This window comes from Hetaerina americana, unplaced genomic scaffold, assembly GCF_022747635.1.
Source record: "Hetaerina americana unplaced genomic scaffold, ioHetAmer1.1.p SCAF_40, whole genome shotgun sequence".
Taxonomy (NCBI): Eukaryota; Metazoa; Arthropoda; class Insecta; order Odonata; family Calopterygidae; genus Hetaerina; species Hetaerina americana.
Window position 1 is genome coordinate 3,719,557 of NW_027286986.1, and position 24,373 is coordinate 3,743,929.

At 43.7% G+C, this 24,373-nt stretch overlaps 1 protein-coding gene across 1 annotated transcript in view; it reads right to left on the reverse strand.

Moving 5' to 3' along the window:
- The window catches only part of Galphas (G protein alpha s subunit), a 201,858-nt gene that overhangs the window by 76,747 nt on the left and 100,738 nt on the right, over positions 1-24,373 (reverse strand). Inside the window, exon 3 of the mRNA XM_071591038.1 lies at positions 13,008-13,062. Within this exon, the coding sequence (XP_071447139.1) occupies positions 13,008-13,062 (55 nt within the window). The remainder of the gene's footprint in view (positions 1-13,007; positions 13,063-24,373) is intronic.

The window sequence follows — 24,373 nt, forward strand, 5'->3', positions numbered from 1 at the left end:
CGAAATTGACCGCGTCAATAACAGGAGAGAATGCACAAAGAAGCGACTCTTTCCGAGCGAGCCGCTTCGAGAGCACAGGGCAGACAGACATGACACGAGGCCCGAGCCAAACAAGTTCGAACTTCAAAACAGAATAGATTCCACGAGTCAAATGTGCGAATAGCCCAGGATCGGGAGAAATCAACAAAGGACTCTTAAATGCATATTTTTTCAGGAAAGAGTATTCAAAAATGCAAAATAAAGGTACGGTGGCATGAAGTCCACAGAGGAGAATATTACCACGTTAATCGCTCAACAAAGGAGCGGAATGGCTGAACTTAAAAATAATTCTTGCGGTGTGAGACGGCGCATTGTCGTGATGCAGCCGCCAGATGTTTTTGATCGCTGGCCGGACGCGGGCGACTCGTTTTCGAAGCCCGTCGAGCACTTGGACGTAAAATGCAGCATTTACAGTTTGTCGTTCAGGTACAAATTCGTAGTGGACGACTCCCCTTTTGTCAAAAAAGACAATGAGCATCGCCTTGATCCGAGATTTGCTCATGCGAGCTTTCTTTTGACGGGGTGATGATGGGGTGTGCCACTCCGCACTTTGTCTCTTCGACTCCGGGTCGTACTCAAAGATCCACGTCTCGTCACCCGAAACAACGTTCTCTAAAAAATGTGGATCATTTTTGCAGTGATCCGCAAGTTGTGTCGCGATTTCCAAACGATTGAGTCTTTGATCATCACTGAGCACTTTCGGCACCAACTTTGCACAAATTTTTCGCATCTGTAGTTGCTCCCTAATAATCTCGTGCACTATTGTTTTTGGCACATTACACTGCTCTGCTATCATCCGAACACTAAGACGACGATCAGAGTTCAGTACATCGCGAACTTTTCGCACATTTTCGTCGGTGAGTGTCGTTGATGGGCGTCCAGGCCGTGGTTCGTCGTCGACCTCTTCTCTGCCCTCCACGAACATCTTGTGCCACCGAAAGATCATGTTTCTGGACATGGCTGACTCCCCGTAAGCCTGGTTAATCATACCGACAGTTTCGGTAGACGATTTCCCAAGCTTTACCGAAAATTTGATGGAATAACGCTGCTCCAAAAACTTCGGCATCGCGTTCCGTGACGTGGGTCGAGCGTGGAGGTTCGCGTTAACAGAGCTCCTCACTACACCACAGCTCAGAGCCGACTGCCTTTTTCAGCGTCGCTTGCCAACATACCCCCCTCCAATCGCAGCCCGTCAGAGCGGTGCTGGGCGCGCCTGGAGCGGCGGGAAAAAATCAGTACACTTATTTTCCGGACGAACCCTGTACTAAATATTAATGGCGAAGAATGGTGACCATGGCGTAGGACGGATGGGAAGAAAAACATCCCCTAGTCTGAAATAGGGAGGCGATAGAGTTAGTTAGTGGGAGAAAGCCGAAAGAGGCAGAGGAAGTGGGCGGGGGACATTGCGAAAGATAGGGGAGATATTAAAAAGAGCGTGAAAGAGAACTTTGTTAAAGCGGAGAAAGAGAGGAAGGGATATTAGAGAGGGAGATAGTAGGCTATTTACATAGGGCGAAGGCAGGTAGAAGTTCAGAAGAAATGAAGACGGGAATAACGTTAGTCAAACAAGGGAAAGTTCCGGTGACAATTGAAGAGGATATTAGGCGTTATACGAGACTATCCAAAAACCTACTTTCTAAGGCAGAATAGTTTCAAAGAATTAAATAGTAAATATACCTGGATCTTTGAACACCAATGCTCCTCATTGTACAATAGGAGGGCAGGAATAGCGGGTAAGCATTTTCAAGATGGCATCCTACTAATCCCTTTGTCATAGCTGAACCGGAGACGACTACCTTAAATATTTCAGCATGGACATTTAAGAACCCGTTAACAGTAATAGCTCGATCTTTACGGGAAGCGAACTCTTTCCAAACTCGGATTTCCTCAGAGTACTAGAATGCTAGTGCCGCGATACCAATGAAACTTCATTTAGAATGCCAACTGATCGGGAACGCAAACTATATTTTCGCCAACTTTTAATCGTGAGTAGGCAATCTTAAACCTCCCGTCTCGAAGCAGACACATTGCTGTTTAAGATTAGTTTTTGGAACTATTATTATCTAGGGATTGATTATGGTCTCTTGGCATAGTTCAACACAGTACAGAGACGAAATTAGAATACTGAAGATCTTAGAGTCGTAATTATGCGTAATAATATAAAAATAATGCGTTCTTAGTCAAAAAACTAATTTCACACCTCACCAACCACTCAAAAACTCAAAACATTTAAACAGATAGATCTGTATTGAAAAGGGCCATGGTAACATCTCCAATCCGACAGTGAAACTGCGAAATATATAAAGAATAAAATACAAATCCGCGAACTGCAATGATTAAGGAAGGATATTTGGCAAAATAAGGGTCATTATTGGCTCACTGATTTTTCACAGACGGTTCAATACAGGCTGTAAAAAGTTCAGTAAAAGTTCTTGTGCATACGAAACTTTCTTTTGCGGATATTGGTCAAACGCAAAAAGGCTAAGTAATTCAACTGTATCATCCGTGCAATCTTTGTAATCAGTGAAAATTTCCCCACAGTTAAATAGTACGGTGTTGGAATCGACATCCTCAAGAGCGCTTTAATTACTTTAAGAGATGCGTGAAAAAATAACAAGAACCTCAGATAAGCACAAACTATACCCACACTCTCGAAGTTATAATTCCCTACACTTTTGCAATACATTATGTGAACCCCTTTATACGATAAGTATACGAAGTCCGGAAGCCCAAAAAACAAGTACAGCGTGCCTTCCGAAATTAAAAAAGAACAGAGGATACTCGGCCTTGTATCTCCCAAAAAAATGGAATCATGAACGCGCCGACAATATCGTCAGGTCACCAGAATAAAACCAGTGGCACCGCACTGAATGCACACCCGTCCCCTCCTCGGGATAATTTGAGAGCACCACAACGAGCTGCGGCAGTCAAAAAAATCTCATTACAAGGATTTCATGAAGCACATTCACACTCGTACACCTCCACTCAATTAAATTAACGAATGCCGGCGGTGTTCCAAACACTACTCCGACCACTTACCAACGAGGCAACTCTCAGCAATGATGTTAGCAACATTGAAATCGGAATTTAATCACGCGTCGTCACCCGCTCTGAAGCGAGTTCGCGATCACAATGAACAGAAAAACCTTCGGGGCATTTTTTCTCCGGCCGGACATTCGAGAGCACTCTCCACTGGCGAACGCGACTTGATACTCATCCAACACCTTGGCGCGATAGATATACGCGCAATTCAAATAAGAGCAAGGGCAAATCCCGATGGAGCAGTAGTGCCCCAGTTTCAAAGGAGAGGAACAGCCCACTCGACGAGATGAGGGACGCCGCCGGTCGCCTCGCAGGCCGTCGTCGTCTTCCCCGCCGGAGGAGAGAGTGGGGGGTATGGAGGGGGGGGAAGCTCACGCCCAAATGCCACGGCGTTCCACACACCAAAGAGTAGTTTCTCTCTCGGAATCCTTTGTCAGAGGCGTCCTTCTCCAACCCCGTATCCTGACCTTTTTTTTCACGGCCGGCCGGGAGTGCTTTTAGATCCCGCATTGATATATGCACTGCGTAACTCGACTAAAGAGCGCCCGGGAGACCCATTTCGGCTCCCCAGCGCGAGGGCACCGAGCACCGGGAAGTTATGGGGGTCAGACACGCACCGATTCCCAACTTTCGACTCCACGAAGCTATCCTTGGGAGCCAGCCACGGGATCCACGCTCGAGTTTTGGGGACAAAGGTCGGAAAGACTAAAAGACTAAAGTGGTTTGCAGGGGTCGGAGGAAAATATTTTCTCCACACACAACGACGCAATCATCAACGAAGACTATTTCAACAAGTCTGCCGACCAAGGTAGGTTTTTCATTGGCTCTGGATAGAAGAATTGCAGCAATTTCTAAGCCCTGCCACATTAAGCATTGTAGCACCCCAAATTAAAATAAATACCATGTTTTATCACTCCGTAATTCCCATTACGCAGTCCCAGATCTCTCTTCGTCCTCTACCTCTCTTATGCCACGCTTTCCCTTGCATTAAAAAGCTTCAACATTTTATCGCCTCTCAGTTTCTCCGGAATCCATCTCTCTCGGCGACAACTACGGGCTTGGGAAACATATTTTTAATGACCATTGGACTCAAAGATGTAAACAGAGCTATAAGAAAGCCGCGCGTACCCGAGTATGTTATCCGAAATACTGTTTTCCACCCACTCGGAATGAAAGAAGGCCGGAATAAACACTACGAAATAAAGAAAAATTCCGTATCGGACTCAAAAACCCTTGTCTTAAGGGAGATTCTTGGGCTGACCTGACAAAAAAACACAAAGCATTGAAAATCTGACAGCGTCTCGAGAATTATAAATGCATGATGGATATCTCCAAGAATAATATGGCCGGCATATTTGTTGACCTGGTTGAAACACGGTGGAATTACGCGGATCCGTCGAATTTTGTCCCGGAGAGACGCTGTTTTGCACAACGCCGTGTGAAATCTCCTTCCGCCAGGACCACCCATACTTAAAAGCACAATACATTATCCGACTATGGCAGTAGTTGAAATTCACTTTCCCTTGAAATCCTCTTCCCTACCATTATAATTGAATGGCTTTCACCTTGACACAAGATCATTAAGTTGCTGGGACTATAGCGTGCGCATACACACATTTACAACGATTTGCACATGTCCATTGGACGCCACGTAAAGAGAAAATCTCCCCAATAAACTAATTTAATTAATGTTATTAACTCAGGTTTCATAGAATCGTTTACTTGGTTCTGACATGGGCATTTTAACTAAAGATTATTCAATCAGAATACGTTAGGTGGGCCGCTGGACGCACGACAGTTTTCGGGTTCACTTAACACGCTTAGTGACCTCACTTGGGCCGTAACCAACGAGGTTGTTCATTTTTTGTGCGTGTGAAAATTCACCTATCAATAACCCTCTTAGAGAGCTATTTTTCTTTAAATATACTAAATTATGAGTGATTATAACACTCAAACTTTCAACTTGGGCAGACGTATACTTTTTTATCATCGCAGTTCTGAAACAATTTGTCCACAGTGATACAATGCTGTGTGCTCGCGGATGAGGCGATACTTTGCCTACGCTCGATCGCAGTTTGTCTGCACCCGAGGATTTACAGTATCGTTTGGACGAGGCAGTCATCGTCGGCGAGACCTACGGCCACCCTTCACCGGTGAAATTTTTTAATTCAAACGCCACATATCTTGTACATATCGATGTATGGATACACGGGTTACCGGACGATTCGGACACTATCTTTCTGGTTGTATTCCACGGAATGCGCAATGGCAGGGAGAGAGAGAAACCAACTTTCTGAGGCGTCAAAATTAATTCTATCAGATGTCACCGGGTAAGAAAGTCGCGAGTCAAATAGCAAAAATGAAAAGAGAAACTCGGTTCGGACACAAATTAGCGCCCGGCGAAAGGGGAAACGGTCTTTTTTGAGCATGCAGGGGCGGTACGAAAAAGTTCGCATCGAGAATTGTCTTCGGAAATGTGCGAAATGGTTTCGCAAATTACGTTCCTGCCCATACTATTTCCGCCGGGCCCCGGTGGTGGTGCCGAATCGAATTAGCGAGGCGATAACTGATTTCCGCTCGAAAGTGGCAGGCAGTATTACGGAAAGTTTGGTAAACGGTCTTCAGAAAACATGAGTTGGCAATTGTCCGCGCCTAATTGATGGGTTAACAGGAACTACTTTAAGGACCATCCCAATGATCTCGCGTTAAATGAGTACCCCGCGGATGTTTTTATGACCTACTAAAAGTAAGGGAAACATGAGATAGTGGTTCTCACATTCGATAATTAACGAACAAGTAAACGGCACAGGATTTCACAAAGCCAATCAAAATCCTTAATTAACTCCGTTTTCATTCGACGATGTTGTGTGAACTTCTTTCCACGATGTCACTGCGAGTTTCAGTGGACGTGAAGACGTCGCTATGGGGAACAAAGACCAAGTCTCGGAGACCGAATGTGGGGACTGACGATTGTTGCGCAACAGAGACAAAGGCCAGGCGAAATGGGAAGGCTGCACAAGGCTAGTATTATAGCATACGCCGTCGTCAGAAGGGCATTCTGGGAAACATCACAACAACCAATCAACGGGTATCAAAAGTTTCCCTACTAATGAATATAAATACATCGTGGGTCCGTGTGACCTGAGCAACTGAAAAGCTCAGACGGGGGCGTCTTCCAAAAGGAGATTCATATGGAGCGCATTTCTAGATATTATTAGACCGATCTCTCATGAAATGACAGAGGACAAGTAGTAAAGGAACGAATAACATTAACGTTTTTTAAATAAGAATGGGGAAGAAAACTCCAATGGCCGTAAAAATTAGTTGCAAATCTCTCGTCAGGCCAATTGTTGTGTTGGTTTAACGGGAATCACGTCAGGGACCAACCACAACCTCTCGACCAGAATACCTTCTGTGGTGGTTTACGGGAAATGAAACCGCGTCAGGGACCAACACACAGCCACACGCACACTATCCTGACTGAAATCCTTCACGAGGCTGTGAGACCCTGTTAAAGAATTTCAGACGGAGATGGAATCCTTCACGAGGCTGTAGAGTAGACCCCGTTCAAGATTCCAGGATATTCTCAAGCACACGCTTTGTGGCTGGTACAGACCAATCACACACACAAGCACTCAAGAAACACAGTCACATACTCAAAAGGGCCCAACTTCTGGGAGAATCTGGACACAGGTAAAGAGCAACCAGGAAATGCGTCGAACACGCGTGTTTCGGCCACAAAGTGGCCCTCTTCAGCGAACCGAAGGGAAAACACCTCCAACACAAGGTTGAAAGTCTGAAAGACTCACCAACACAACAAGTGGTCTGACGAGAGATTGGCAACTAATTTTTACGGCCATTGGAGTTTTCTTCCCCCTTCTTATTTAATTGAGAGGCCGTAGAGCTCATTATTTCTTACTATTAACGTTTTTTATAAATACCCATTTAACGCCAATGAATCTACATCAATAATATTTTAGGTTCCTCGAAAGACACAAAACAAATGGAATTATGAATTAGGATCACCACTCCGGACGACTCCTATCTTACGGATTAATAACGAATCTCTCTTCTTTTTCCAAATTCCAAACTTGAAAGAATTTTTTATTTTGTTGGAATCATCACTTCAAATTGTTTACTCAAAACATGTCACGACAACTAATGATAATCTCCAAAGGGAAATACAAATTTTTAACTCATAATCACATGTTACGAAGAAATCGGGAATTATCGCGAATCCTAAAAGAGAACCCGGTCATCCTCGACTACTTCAATTAAACTACCGGCCCATCTAAACTTCATAATGCTACCGGTAACTGCCCGAGTGCCCTCGGCTGGCACGATCCTTAAATACGATCGAAACTTCTGGCGGTTAACTAATACCTGGAAAATTCGATCTCAGAGTTGTCCGCAATTGGCAGCGGTTGCCATGTCCATAGCGAATGCTAATTAAAACGACGGCTAAAGCTAATCACATTTCACTTATAAATCATAAAAATATTTCAACGGCTGGTAATTAAGTTTTTAAGCAATACCTACATATCAATCGACAAAAGCTAGAAGCACTAACATATAATCCAGTTTGAAGAATTACAAAAAAGGTTACTTGATTCCTTGGAGGCTCAACTATTGATCAATAAGCTAAAATTTAAGTAAATTAGAATTCCACTCCTCACGCTCCACGAATATACTGCGGAAAACAAACTAACTGCTACGTTAATCATCAAAAAAGTCGTCCGAACAGAAGAGAAGATTGAGGTCCTCGCCACTGAAGGTTAGTACGGCAAATACTTCTTGAAAACCATGAAAAATAGAAAATTGGCCATTAAAATAATGAACATTTTATCCTATTCCGAAAACTAAATCGAGTCAATGTCAACCTTTATAAAAAAAACCCCTTAAACGAATCCAGGAGAAATGTGCGCGTTCAATTTTGATTTAATAAAAAAAATATTTCAATGGAACAATAATGACAAGATTCGAAGTGAATCAGACTTTAATCCTAATGACTTGATTGCTATCAGGATCAATCAAGTCTTCCAAAGCTAACCTCCAAACAAAACTTGAAAAACCACACCAATTTGATCGCTTATTCGGATTAGGAGTGCGACAGATAGTACGCTGCGGACGAAATCTTGAGAATACGGTTACCCAACACGGATGATAAAGAAGACAGGATCCTGATAACTAAACCGTTTTTCCACCTGCAGGGGTACGCATTCGGGCCAGCCGATATAAAGTACACGTAATTTGAACGAAAAATTCCGGCAGACCTTAAGTACTTGCTTAGGGATTGCAAACTTGCGTTTATATTTCAAAATCATCCTAAATATAACCCGTAATCAGTCGAATGCCTACAATAAAAACATTAATTTCCTTTCCTTATTCCAAATCCACACTTGCTTACGTTAGGAATACTTCCCTCAAAATACACTCAAAGATTCACGTCCCTTTCCTTCCGGGGCAGAGCAAGAGCCAAATGAAATCCCGATTTTGCGTCACGACAGGAAATTTACTATCTCCTTCCCTAATTATTTCCACGCTACCCCATCCTTTCGTCATATTCCCGCGACTCTTACCCATTCATAAACTCTTTCTCGCATGCCCTTCCGTCCCTGAGACTCCCGAATATTCCTTGCCTTAAAAGAGTCTCTTTTCGACCACATTTATCGAACATCACTTTCTGAGTAAGTTGTTACCTTTTCCTCGAAACGTTCCCACTTCCCTCAAATACCTGTTCCGGTCTCTTCTCATCTCCTCTCCATCCGAAACGACTACACCACAGTGAGGCACAATTTTTAATACTCGCCTCTTATCGATTCTTACCGATACACCCAACTCATACTCTTAACAGTAGTGGTAGTGTTTAGGCGAGGTTTAGACGTACAGCAGAGGTCATTTACGCCATTAGGGATGGATTTGGATGGAGAGAAACCCGGCGTCGGCATTAGCCTACTCTAATACCGAAAGGCGCCAAGGGGTCCGCAGTTTAACGTCCCATTCCACGGAAGGCGTACTCACTCAAAGTCCTCTCCACAAAGCACAATTAGGGATCGGGATACCACAGAAAAATATCTGCCATCTGCAAGTTTCGAACCCGGGCCTCCTGGGTGAGACACCAGTGCGTTAGCCACCGCACCATCCCGATCCCTCCCATACTCTTATACAATCCACGTTCCTATATCCTATTTATTACTTATTTTAAAGCCTGTTACGGATTAGTTGTCAAAATTTCGAGGCAACAATTTTAGTTTCGTGTGAGCACACTGTTCTTTTGGTGTTGTCCACATAAACGAAATGGAAATCTAACAAAAATAAAGGAATATCGTATTCGCATGATTTTTCTCCAAATATTTCCTATATTATGCAGGAAAACGTGGTAGGAGTAGAAAATTTCACCGGCCACTTAGTGATGTTCTGTATTCCTCTTGCTCTGTGGCGTCAATCATCCGTTTTAATGATGTTTTCTTCAAAATGAAAAAAATTAGCCGAAAAGGTGAACATTGTTTATTTATTTTAGAATTACGTTGCAAGTAGGCGATTTTCCTGGTGGCAACGGTCAAGTTTGGTCAAAGATAACTCTTACAACGAAAATTACATACATACACACACTATAAAAAACAGATAAGAGACAAAATATTCCTACATACAATGACACTTCCACATCACATACAAACAAACTTTCACATCATATAAAAAACAATATTTTAATAACTACAATGAAGTTTATTACCCAGTGGCTGCTTTACATTTATACTTAAAACTTCTAAAATTGGATGGAAAGGGCTCGAAAAAACTTCCAGGCAGCTGGTTCCAATCAATTATAGTTCTATTTAAAAAGGAGTATTTTTTATAATTTGTTTTTTGCGTCCTTATTTTTATTTTGAAACTATGGTCGTTTTTCCCCTAAAGTTAGGCTTTTCTATCCCTTGCCATAAATCTTCCCACGCTTCGTCCTATTTAACAATTCTATACATCGCCCCTAACCTACTCCTTTTTCTTCTATTTTTCAAACTCTCCCATTTCAGCATATCTAACATTGCTGTGACACTATCTGTTCTCTCGTACCTTCCGAGTACATATCTTGCTGCCTTTCTTTCAACTTTTTCTATCTTTTTAATTTGTCCCACCTCATATGGATCCCATACTATGGAGGAATTATTGACGCAACATTATCAAAACAACATTATACGGAATTGAAATGCATGGTTCCAATTACTGAAGAGAAAACGCCCTTAGATGAGCACCGCTGTGCTCTCTGCCTTTGCTCTAAAGGCATCAGAAAATATTCGGGAATCGAGACCCGCATCAGAATTACACGATTGTTCTTGACGAGGTCGCGAATAATCTAACTTTTCCAAGGTCGCATGACTTTCTCGATTATTCATTACACAACTAATAAAATTAAAACTACCCTGGAAATTACAATTGGAAACACAAAACACCAATTTCCACAGAAATTTAAGTAGGAAGTTTTTGAGGAGCATTCTCACAACCTTAAAACTCCTTAGAATACGATTATGAAAAACGTATAATACCATTAAAATATAATACATCGCATTTACAGATAAAAATTTCGGCATAACACTTGGCATTTCTTTAAAGATCTTTTTTTTTATTTCATTTAGGTGAGGAGGTTTCTCGTGGGGTCATGTGGATGGCGAAGAAGTTGAATATCATTCATTTCACAAAGGATTTCTGCCAATTACACAAAGTTATGCAAGTCTGACATCCATGAAAACATAGGACATCATCGTATTCCACGGTTTAAATACCCGACCTCAACAGAGGACTAATTTGGAATCAGAATTTCGATGTGAACGAAACAATAGCCCATAAACAGGGTCGGTCCCTTAAGTAGTAGGGCACTCTGCCCTGCTACTTTTGTGACAGACCCATTGGATGGTACCTAGTTTCGTTCACGTCAAAATTACAAAACAAAAATATCATCGCAGAATTGATACATTCACTCAAAAGTCTTCGAAGCAGCACCACCTTTGTGCGTACAAACACCGCCTTCTGGAAGGTAGTGCCCGGAATGCGGCTAAGCTCCCTCGTCACGGCCTGTTGTAACGCTTCCCCCGAGCCGTGGTGACGTCCTCACGGCAAGGTTTTGAGGCGTGGGAAGGGGGAGAAGCCTGGTGGGGCAACGTCAGGGCTGTAGGGCGGCTGAGGAGCGGTCGAGAAGCTCTCGGCGGATCCGCGTGCGAGTTTCCTTTTGTTCTTCGTCCGGGAGCACTCGCGACACCAACTTCGCTCACGCACCTTTCTCATGCCCATATCTTGGGCCACAAGTCGACGCACACAACTTCTAGGGATGCCAAGTTCTTCAGAAACCATGGCGACACTTAAACTGCAATCCCTGCCCAAACAAATCCTTCACTCTTGGAAGATGTTCGTAACTTTCCGAGGTCGAAGGGCGTCGAGAAAATGTCCGGCGTCTGCAATAACTTCTCTACCTTCTTGAAACAACTGGCACCTCTCAAAAACACCCGATATACAAATGGCGTCATTACCATTAGCTGCCTTGAGAATGTCATGAGTCTCTTTCCCGGGTCTGCCCTCTTTGTATAGTTACGGAATAAACATTTGGGCGAAGCAGTTAATGGCAAATGTTACGCACGCCTTCCTTGTAAGCTAATCCATTGCAGCGCGGCATTGGCTCTCAAGAGTGAAAACGAAGCAGCCTCGATGTCGAAATACGAGTAGTTCAACTTCGGATGCTAAACAAAAGTACGCCAAGTGCACGCCACGAGCGGGCCGGCCCCGTGCGCATGCGACGCTGGTCAATTAGGCAAGAGGCCAAACGGGACGAAGGACTCGGGAAGGAAAATAGCATGGGGGTTCGGGGTGGAGGCAATGCCACGGGCGACGGAAAAATCGACTCTCTTTCCTGTGTTACGATCCACAAGGAAATATTTCTCTCACAACTAAGCCCTTCCTTTTTCATCATTCGATTGGTGGGGAGCATGTGAATTCCTACCCCGTCTCTCCTCACGCGAACAGCCGCGTCACGAACACGCCGCCATCAACAAGAACAGCAGGCGGGGGCGATCCGACAACTGGGGCTAGACGCGGATATTCACGCTTGCGCTCTTAAAATTTCAAATGATTTCCAACAAACCAGGAAGCCCCAGGGAAAAATCTCTGCCAAGGATTCTACCCGAGACCAATGGAGAATGGTGTTACTTGGCCACAGCAAGGCAACAGGCGTGTAATTACATTAAGCATTTAGCATTGTGACACACGAGAAGAAAATAAAAACAACGCAATGAAAATATTTTGCGTAGTTTAACTATTGATAGTGGTAGGAGCAGTAGAATTAGAAATTAAGGTAGCATCAATGAGTTGGCTCATTGTTACCATGGCATATATTTGATAAAAATAAACATAATAAAAAAGAATTAGCAATTTTAAGGAATAATTTGGTCCTTGGTTACCAAAATTACACATAGACAACGTAGTAGATGATCTAATACAAATCAAAATAATTATTAGTATTTTATGAAGACCAGTTTCGGTAAGAAATGTTACGAGGCGGCTGACAATATCTGGAGAATGGTCCAAGGCGCAAAATGGTCCAGGACAATGGTCCCAGATATCCTCCGATGCTCGCTCGCTCCAGAGAGACCAAATATCCATCAATTGTACGTGAGATCACGTCCCAGCCTCATTGGAGAGTGGATCTCGTCACACTCGGGAGGTATTTTCTCATTAGTGACGAGACCCGAGTGGGAAAGGGCGCAACTGCCACATCCTCAACCTCCTGATGGTAACCCCTTCCCTGTGCTCACACATTTCAGTATCTCGAATAAAATAAACCGAGATTAGGACAATTAACGTTCAAGGTAAACGCCAAGTGTCAAAGTTTAAGCTAATTTAAGTGACAGTTAATATTAATAATCAGTATTAAAGAGATAACTCACCAGAATGGCATCCCTAATGTTCTTCTTGATATCCTCGATTTTTTGTTTCTTTTCCCTGGAAAGGAAAGAAGAGTCCAAGTTAAGAACATTACAAAATAAAAATAAACACCACAATGAAATGAACTTGAAAATACGAGAGAGACAAGTGAATGAAACTGCGTCGATATTCGAACACCCAATCTTCCGTGACGAAAGAGCGCGAATGCTAAATGAAATGATACCTCGAAACCCATCAAAAATACAACATGTTTACACGCCCTGAGGTATCTCCGCTACATAAATAATAGGCTCTAAAAATAACCTTGTAAACAAAATCCACAATTAGAACAAACCACACTTAAACACGAAAACTCAAGACCTTGGGTCCGGTAGCAGAGGTTAATTCGGTAAGAGATACCACACCATAACAAAGACGAAAACATTTGGGCCGTAATCTCGAAAAAGAAATAAATACGAAAAATTAACGCGACAAACCTTCGCTTTAAGATTATAAATCCTACTTAGGGATCGGATATAAATATGATATTACAATTCAAGTCGATCAAGTGGACAACATTTGACCGTAAGGAGAAAGAGACGCAGGTCATCCATCATTCCCTATTGGTCGGATCCACCGAGGGTGTTCGAGGGATTTGAATCGTCTTCCGAGTAACCCTCGACCCCTTACTCGGGAGTATGCCCTTTCGGCACGACCTCACGAAGGGGCTCCTTCCGCAACAACTTTTTTAAAAACTCGATTCTATTCATATTGCTATCATCTTTACTTTTAGAAGTTCTTTTACCTCTAGGTACAAAACAATAACGAATTCCAAGAATTACGGCAAGTTTGGCTCGATAACGGTCGATACGACTGCTGTGAGGCGGGGGCGGTTTAGGGTCGATGTAACGCGTTGTAGCGATAAGTTTTATCGAACCCGATTTCAAGGACAACTGACCTTCCCCTCCCTCCGGACCGCTCGGAACGACTCGCGCAAACTCCCTTCCCTGCCCCTCCCTCCCTCTCTTCCTTCCCAGAGAGGAGTGCGCCCTCCCCCCCCCCCGCGCCATTCGAAGCGATCTCCATTACGGAGGCGTCAAATAACCGCGATCAAAACCTCACGAGATAGTGACACAAGGATTTTTCGGAAAGATGGAAACTCGCTGGTCGCCCGAATTCTGCCACTTCCGACCTCATCATGAACTTAAGACGCGATTGATTGCATCCACCTCTGTCGAGTAAAAACGACCAGCAGATAGACGTGGTCAACATATAATCACACTGTACGTATATCAATACAATCCCCTCGCGTCGATCCCTTTCGGAGGAGATGTAGTCCAAACATATCTTGATTTGACCGCAAAATTACGTCCGCGTCAGCAATCTTGTCTCTCCGATCAGAGAGACGCCAATGAGTCCTCCGTGTTAAAATATCACCCGTGGTTTTTAGAGTTGGGAGACTATCCTCCCCAACAATTCCCGACGCTCGAATTAACGTAGCACGGAACATTTTGATCGGGGACCATTTTACGGTAACTCAGAGCTGGTACATACTTATTAATACTTGTCTCAATACATATTATTGATTCCTTCCACATATATTACTCTATCGCTCGTCGCATTCTTCCGCATCTGACATTATTGTTTCATATTCCTGCTCTCATGTTCCTGAGAAGTTATGCTTCTTCGGCTGCCTCCGTCTATGACTTTCTCGGTCTATCTCGTCGCCCTCGGTTCGTTTACTATTAAAAGTAGACAGAAAGAATTTATTTATGAAGCATGGCGACCAATTGCGGAAGAAGTAAAAAGGAAAAGGAAATAAAATAAAAAGAAATAGAAAGAATAGAAATAACACAGGAAAAGTCTAATGACAAACACACAAGAACGTAGTAAACGGCAATAAAATAGCACATTCCATTCTCTAATTCAGGCAAGCCCGAATACTTACCAAGAGTTAAACACATATTAATGATCGTGTTTTCCCCTAGCAAGCAGTGAAAAAATAATACTGGGTCACCGATGAACTATCAAGGATATTGAAGTTAGAAAATGTCGGAATTTTGCCTTTATTCGCATATTACCGTTATGACATAACGACGACCTTCCTCCACACACTTTTACACTCAACTTTTGCCCCAGCAAATAATTCAAAAATTAATATTACATACACTAGATATCAAGGCACACAGTGCCATTTTTGCAGCATAGGTCACCTACTTAATGAGCAAAGTATCATACTTGAAATAACATATTGCTGGTCTTTATCGATACACAGACAAATAGGTCGCACACACTTGGTATGAATATATTTTCAACGTGGTTTAAGTAGCGATGACTACTGCATTGATAACTACTTCTGCTGAAAATAGGCACTGGAAACACATGGTTAACACAAAAAACTGCACAATTCTGCCAAATAGAGCAATCCGCTAACATTATTGATATGAAGAGGATCGCACATAGCCTGAATTCACTCATTCGCAATAATATTGTCAGTGCTACGGGAAACATCCAGCATTTCGAAGTGTAAGATTCCTCCTCTTAACCGCTGATAATTCATGCCACTACAAGGACGCACGAAAATACATTTCAGCCATTCGCCGTATTTATGATTTTTCGCTCACGTTTAAGGCAGCGGGTTGGAATTTCACCCTGGACCCCTCCTTTTTCTCCACCTTTATCGCTCACCAAATTCATACATTCATGAATTGAGCGTTTGGAGGAATATCAGTATAAATTTGCCACGGATAAAGAGCGTTACAAAAATTTACATCAACAACATCCGATGCGAGAGAGAATCGACCGGAGTCCCTCTTTGTCTTCAAGAGGGAAGCGGTTTGGATCCAAGAACACCGGCATCACGCGAGGACTTAATCTCCATCCCCTTTCCTTCCATCCGCGAGAGATGAAAGCTGAATTCTTGGCTGCCTCGTGGGAGAATGAAGCATAGTGAAGATTTCCTTCCCGGGGGTAGAATTTGGGGCAGTCGGAGAGGACGCCGCCAGCCCCGTGAGAAACGCTTTTCATTTCAAACCCCGGTGGATATCATACCGCACTTCGCCTGGAGCCATATTTAATTATTTTATTTATTTATATATACCCTGCAAGCCACAGCCAGGGTGTGTGGCGGGGGGTGAATACACACCAGAATAATGTTACCCGAACATGACACCACCGCGGTCGAACAATGTTATTATGATCCCCTATCGTTTGTGGAACAAATTACATCTTAAATCTATCTATTTACTTAACCTCTCTAATTTTACTGGCATGATCTTTCCTATCGTGGCACGATGGGAGTAATAATACATTTTCAACATCACTGCTAAAGAGAGCTCCTTCCAATTAATGCAAGAGATTTAATCTCTCAATTAACCTTCGCTCCGTGAGTGATTCCTGGCCTAGTTCCTCTAATATTTAGGATACGATACTTAGTTTATCATAACTACGTTTTACAAATCTAGCCACTCTACGCTGCACGCGATCCAATTTGGCCGTTAATCCAACATCGTGAGGATCCCATATACTTGCAGCATATTCTACACGAAGCCTAACCAATGATAGATAACATTTCTCTTTGACCTTTTCATCACGTTTACCAAGAACTCTTCTTTTTGGAACGAACAATTGACGCCTACATCGTCGGAGTTTATTTCTTAGTTGAGAAAACCTTTAGATTAAAAACAAATCTACACACAGTATCTAAGATTCCCAGCTCACAACTTGCCCCAGCATGTTTTCAAGTCTTCCCAAGACCGTGATTTCTATTCGGTAATAAATATTTGTGGCTCCCGGCGCAGGAATGTCCACTACAATTGGTGTAAGGCCGATAAACACAATCATCCACAGTCAACCGACCTAAAGCTCGCTTCGATATGCGAGGATAAAGGTCAGCCAATACCAAGACCAATGCAGTGAGAAATTCACACGTCAGGGTATGGGGGCCACCTCCTCATTCCCTGTGCCGCCGGAGATTCCCAAGAAAAATCTCGTCCCCAAGAAACTCACGTTGTTAAAGAGAAGCCGAGGGTAGCCAGAGGCGTCCCCGTGAAACGAACCCGGGCCTTCCGGTCAGTATCCCAGCGCTCTACCAATTGGACTCCCACATCCTTTCATGACCAACTGCTGAAAAAATCCATATAATGTGATTTTCTGATTACCGAAATAGCCAAAATTCGGGGAAAATAATTCAGACAGATATAAATATTACTTGGATATCCGAGGATCCGAGGAATCGCATCCATCCGGACAAGGAAGACTGAATTTGGACAGCCGAATTCTAACTAATGGCAGAAAATAGCTCTCATTTAACAAGTGCAGCATCCGGCATACTTCCTCCAAAAATATACAGAATGCATATGTTTGGAAATTTCAAGCATCCAGCGCTACTGGTTTTCCAGTTTTACTGTTAGGAGAAACAACTAACAATGTCACAAATAAATATACATGATCTTATCAGTAATAACCTTAAGTCCCAAAGGTACGTTTGCCTGCGACATGCATACCAAAGAATATATTAAGAGGGCAATTGAAAGGGGTAAATTGATACGACATAAATGGGGAGCAGCATTTTTGACACCACTTCGCAAAAATAATTTCGACGCTAAGGATCTTCAGAAGATAACAGGACAACAGCAAAACGTTTTCGTCAGCTTAACATCAATCACCGACTTCAATTAATCGAGAAAGAGAGAGGAAAGGAGGGCGGAAACGCAAATTTTCCGTACAATGGAAGGAAGCAGAACACGACGAGGCCGAGGAAGGACTTCATCTAACGCAGAGTACCACTCCATTGCGCTAAACCGAGACTGACACGAAAAACTAACGAATGACGAAAACCAATGCATTGAGAGTTGATCGATACAAAAGGTACGATAACAAGGAAATAAGAGATAGGCAATTTATCAGGAAACAGTAATCCTCTCTAGAAGATACAGGTCTAGGATCCGGGCCATAGAATTTGAATGGCTGCGATAATGGACTCCAGATTGGAAATATTCGGATAGCCCGGATGCGAGAGCAGCGTGCGACATTGAGAGCAGGCGACCGGCAAGGGAGAAAGAGCGGGCGGGCCAAGGAAGGGGCTCGAGAACGCCCCGGCCAAATGAGAAAATCGGCCGGGAAGTGTGGGATACCTTACCTCAGCAGAAGGGTAGCGGCGGGAGGGTCAGCGGTGGTCAAAAAAGACAGTGGGGAGGATGTATTTTTGAACACGTGGGCGACCCCAGGCGCGATTTGGCGAATAGCCAAAATGTACAAAAAGGAACAGCGTTTGAGACAATGACACGCACTCAGGACTGGAGAAGATCTTCCTCGCCGTCCTCCCTCCTCCAGCGGGGAGACAATTAAATGGGTCGTGTCAACAAACATGCGAGGCAGGGGCGCGACGGGGGGGGCAAAGGGGGGGGGGGGTGAGCACCCTCCGTACAGGAGCACACACGACCCTCCTCCGCACCCGATCGACATCATTCCCAACAGGCAACTAAGGAGCCACATCGGAGAAATGGCCGTCGCGAGCGGTTCAAACACACGAGAGTTGATAAACGCTTGTAACTATACCGAGTCACGTAATCGACAGGGCGATCGGTCCCAGGACATGCATGGTTGCACTCTTCTGGTTGCACGCCGCTCCGATCCGCACGTTCTCTTCGACGCGCGCAGCCCACGAACGATCGCTGCACTCCTACACCGGGCGGAACTGAAAAAACTTTAACTAACACCAGGATATGTAATCCTAGGGTCGTAATTGCGATCACGACCGAACGGAAATAAGGTTAGAATGAACCATTAAGCCACACACGTGTTCTTGTGCCGGCAGGAAAAAGTATTGCCGACGATGACACTTGAGAGGGCACAAGACCAAAGGGCATACCTGGAAGATTAAAGATGGCGCAAATCATTCAATTTGGGGCCTTGTTCGAATGTTTAGAAGATAACATTTCGAACACAATGCGGGGTGCACTATCAGATATTTGATCAATCCTTCGAGTAATAGTATTTAGGGGAGGCGACCGACAGAATTTGCGCCATAGGGAATGGACAGGAAAGGATTAATGATGGAGAGAAACCCGGCGTCGGCATTAGCCTTCTCTAAACGAAAGGCGCCAAAGGGTCCGCAGCTTAACGTCCCATCCGACGGACTGCGTACTCACTCAAAGTGCCCTCCACAAAGCACCTCAAGTAGGGATCGAGATACCTCTGAAAACTATTCAACATCGCCGGGATTTGAACCCGGGCACTCAGGGTGGGAAGTCAGTATAATAGCCACCGCGCCAAGATCTTCGTACATTTCGATATCTTCGTATCTTCATAGATTTCGTACAAACGAAACGTAGCGACACAGGGAAATTAATAGAAACGCGCCAATGTGCCACGTCTGAGGCGAATAATATCTCTTCCCATCCCAAAGTTATGCGTATCTCGCTAACATAACCAACACTGGCTAAAACCTAATCCTCTTTCGGGCTGCGACTCAACGCAACCACATCAAATCTTACGAGACCGACTCGTGGACGGATGCGATGTGAAGAGATCCCAAGGACTGGAACAGCGAATGGGGGGAATTCACGCCCCCCTTCGCATCCTTTGCTGAGTCAAGGAAAACAATTCACACCCAATCACGATTATAAGCGTGGGATATATGGAATTGGTAAAAAATACTTGGAAGTAGATATTTCATGGTACTGATGTGAAGTCGATGTTCTTTGAGCATTAGAGCAATGTACACCAAGGAAAGGTCACTGATGTTAAAACAAACTATGTATCTTTCCAACAATTTTTATTAGGTCTCCTGATGATGACGTCGATGCGTCGTAACTATTACTACCAAATAAAAATTGGTAGAAAGGTACAATGCGTTTTTTTACTCCCGTGAAAATGGATTTCCACAAAGTTAAGCCTGAAAAGATCTAATATGACTAAAAAAAGGTACTTTACAGCAATTTGCGATGATTTTGTAGGCAGATATTCTGGAGATGGAAAAGCTTTTGATTAATCAATGGAGTTGGAAGGATCTGTGGGTAGAGGGCAGCAATGACCGTGTCTTTAATAAGTAGCCATTTTGATTACATAAATATAAAATTATTGGAGCTTCACTCCATCTTTTGTTGATGGAAAAGATGCACTACACATTGTAATACGACATGATAATACTAGTAGTATGCCATAAAAAATGAATTATATTACACGATTTTAATGTTTGTTGTGACTGTATCGATGTTGAAAAAGTATTCGTGGTGCGTTGCATTGTTTTATACTTTTACATTTTATTGATAAATAAATGGGATGCGTTGACACTTATGGTTTCTTTGACGTTGAAGAAATCCTTATGTATCAAATCTAGTCGATGTCTGTTGCAGTGTTAAAATCGAGCGGATCAGATAAATATCCCAGGATTTCGCCGAGGTGGCGGGCGCCGTTTTAGCGACGGGAATGTATCGAGACCGCACCGGGAGACGAGACGAAACGAGGCGAGGGGAGGGGAGACGCGGGGACAGACGACGGGGACATTTGGGGACACGGAATCGGTTTGCTGCGGTTTCCGAAACCACAGTCTCCATCCCCCACTCGCTGACCTTTCCGCTCCCCTCCCCTCGGCCCGCCCACCCAGCGCTCACACGTCCCATCCCCAGCCCCGTTCGCTCGTGATTTGACCAGGCCCGTCTCCTAACTGAATTCTTTCTTTCCACTGGTTTCCAAAAAGATGCAAGGATGGATACGACCGACACTTGCGTATCTTCTATAACCTTCCGTTTTCACGCGCCTGCGCAGTACGTGGAAGATGGAGCTCTTGGTGCAAAGGAAGGCGGAGTTTAAATATACTTTACAGGAAATAAAACTCATGCGGGCGTTATTTTACATCTAACAAGTGACCGTTCCTAAGGTAAAATATAAACGATTAACAACGTATGACGACTCGAAAAAAAACACAGAATCAACAATCAATACAAAGATGAATTATCAGATTTATTTCGTCTACTATAAAATTTTGGATCGAAATTTTATTCCATTCCGCATAATAACCACAAAACACCCAATCATTAATCTGTAAAATGGAAATGAATGTCTTTAATTATTAATATGACAGAAAAAACAAAGAGATGTTAGCGACTTTACTAACAGCTCCAATAAGTACGTGCTTCCTAAGGCTATATCCTGTTAGATCGCTTTCTCGCAAGGAACAAACAAGAACCGAATTCCATTTTTTAACGTAGTGCACGGGACAAGGTTTTGATGGACACAGACTGAACACGCCTACATTTCTATGCCTGCCCTAACAAATTCTAAGTACTGCAGGAGACGCCACGACAACTTTAACGGAGACATCCGCTAATATGCATTAATATACAGAAAAATCAAAGATTAAAAATTATTCGCCTTGACCCGGATCCCGGTCGAGTCGAATGATTTTTACACTTAGATTTTTCTCTACTCTTGCAAAAAAATAAAAAAATATACCAGCCGCACTACCCGCACAATAAATCCTCCTTCAATTCCACATACATTTAACCTACCTTCATTCTGTTCAAGATGCCTATAATTTTCCTTCACGTATCTCTCCTGTCTAACGCTATTTTGCCCACTCTATTTATTAATCCGTAAAGAATATGTGTCACAATATCAGGACTAGTCGGGTCTAAATTTCCTTAATTGACGAGAAACACACTTGCAGTTTTCCCCTCTCCGAAGTTTTACATCATTTTCCGGGATCTTGGATTTCAACACGAAAATGGCGAAGTGCATTGGCAGTAGTTGTTATTGAAACTTCATTAAGCGAAAGACTCGTTCCCTTGTCGCAATAAATAATGACCTGTGTCTGAATGGAAATAAAACCATACTATAACCGAGGCAGGAACACAGCAGAAATGAAACGAAACAAAGCAGACGACTCGAAGGGTCCGGAGTGCAGGAATCCTGCTCGCCCCAAAGGCGAACGACGAAGGATCCAAGAGCAGGGAGGACATTAGTTGACTACCCTCTTCGCATACGGCCTCACAAGAAAACCTTCAGCTGGTAAGCGAAGGCGGGGGCTCCCGCAGGAATCGCCAAGGTTTCAGCACGTTGCCCCCCGGCCCGCAGCCGAGAGCTCCGTCCGCTAGGCTACCACGCTGCCATGAAGAGATGATCAACATGAACAGCGGACAGTAAAAGTGTGCATAACAGTTGCTATCACAGGAAGTCGGATTGACAGCGTTGGAAGATTTCGTACTCCTACATACATTGGTCGCTTGGATCATGCACATAAAATTCGGGAAACAGATGCCAGAACTAGCGGACTCGAGGACTCCTTCTTCCCACGGACAATACGGGATAGCAACTGCAGGGTTATAGATAGCAAAAATTCCACTTGCCACCCTCAGCGTCTAAAAATAATTAGTTCTACTTAAATGCATGCTCTTCCACTAACCGTATGTGTTTTGTTATCGTAACCCATTCTTTCCGAATGACCTCATTCGTGTTCTGTTCATCTGTTTTTAAGTCTCCCTTCCAATCCCTCGTCCCTCTCCGGGGGGGGGGGGGGGAAATTCCTGCTACCTGCAATGTTGGGTCGCATCCCCCGCCTTTTTCAGTCACCTCGGGGGGTAGAGTGTTTTGTGTTGCATGTTCATGTGGAGGTTGAGTTTCGCATTATGCTTGTTGTGTCCTGGCTTGCGTGTTGTTGGGTGGCTTTCGTGCTGCATCCTGGGGTGCAGTTGTTTGTTGATTTATGGCATACGTGTTTGCATGAGTATTGGATGAAAGTATTTTGCAAGAGTGTGTGCGCTGCTGTGGGTGTAATTTTCCATGTTGTTGTTTTGCATGTGGTATTGTTCCTTTTTACGGGTGGTGACCTAACACCCCCCGCCACACGCCCTTACGGCGGCTTGCGTGGTATTGTGTAGAAGTAGATGATTAAGAATACAGAGAGCAGAATAGCTCGTAGCGGGTTAGGAAAACGAACAAATTAATACCGAAAGACAAATACACAAAAACAATATAGGAACAATGTAACATTCAAAATTAAAAACATACTAAGTATGATTTTTTATTGGATGGGACAGGAGAACTCACAGCCCGCTAAACCCAACAATCTAACCAGATTCGATTATGAAGTAATGGCTGCTGTCTAGACGAACCAGACTATGTCTCAGGGAAGGAGAATGAACATGGATACGATATTGTCTCTCGAAACAATTTAGGAACACCATGGATAATTCTGAAAGAAACAGTGTGTTATCACAGATGATCAACGACATGGAATCATCGAACAGAATGGGATATCAAGTTCTAAGTTCGTCATCTTCCTTTAATATATGTCCTGATCTCTTCATACGACCATTGGACCAACTCTTGCCGACGAGGAGCCGGAGAGGCACCTCTTCTTTCAATAGAATTTCCTCGGATGATGAAAAACATCCTGTCATTACGAAAACCCGCAACGCACGGAAGGTCGTCCGGCATCCAATGGCAATCATGTCTAGCGTCCACTTTTAATTCCAACGTCCACGTAATGAAACCCGTACACGTATTCACTCAGGTTTGATGAAAAGTGTGCTTATGATATAATTTAGAAAATTCATTATCCGGTTTCTAAGGAAAAACATCTACATATACCCCGCAAGGCGCCGCAAGGGCGTGTGGCGGGGGGTATTAGGTCACCAACCGTAAAAAGGAACAATACCACATGCAAAACAACAACGTGGAAAATTACACCCACAGCAGCGCACACACTCATGCAAAAATCCCTTCATCCAACACTCATGCAAACACATATACCGCAAAACAACAAAAAACTGCACCCCGGGATGCAGCACGAAAGCCATCCCACAACAAGCAAGCGAGGACACAACAAGCAAGAATGTGAAACATCGCTACCACATGAACATGCACCACAAAACACTCTTCCCCCCGGGGAGACTGTAAAAGGCAGGGAATACGACCCAACGTTGCATGTAGCAGGAATTTCCCCCCGCGGAGAGGGATGAGGGATTGAAAGGGAGACTTAAAAACAGATGAACAGAACACTAATGAGGTCATTCGGAAAGAATGGGTTACGATAACAAAACACAAAGGGTTAGTGGAGGAGCATGTATTGAGGTAGAACTAATTATTTTTTAGACGCTGAGGGTGGCAAGTGGAATTTTTACTATCTATAACCCTGCAGTTGCTATCCCGTATTGTCCGTGGGAAGAAGGAGTCCTTGAGTAGGCTAGTTCTGGCATCTATTTCCCGAATTTTATATGCATGATCCAAGCGACCAATGTATGTAGGAGTACGAATAATTTGCGAGACCTCGGTGCTGAAACATGCGGATCTGAATTTATTTAATAATTTCAATCTTGCATTCTAACGTCTCTCTTCCAATGGTTCCCACCCCAAATCCATCAGCATTTCGGTGACGCTTTGCGTT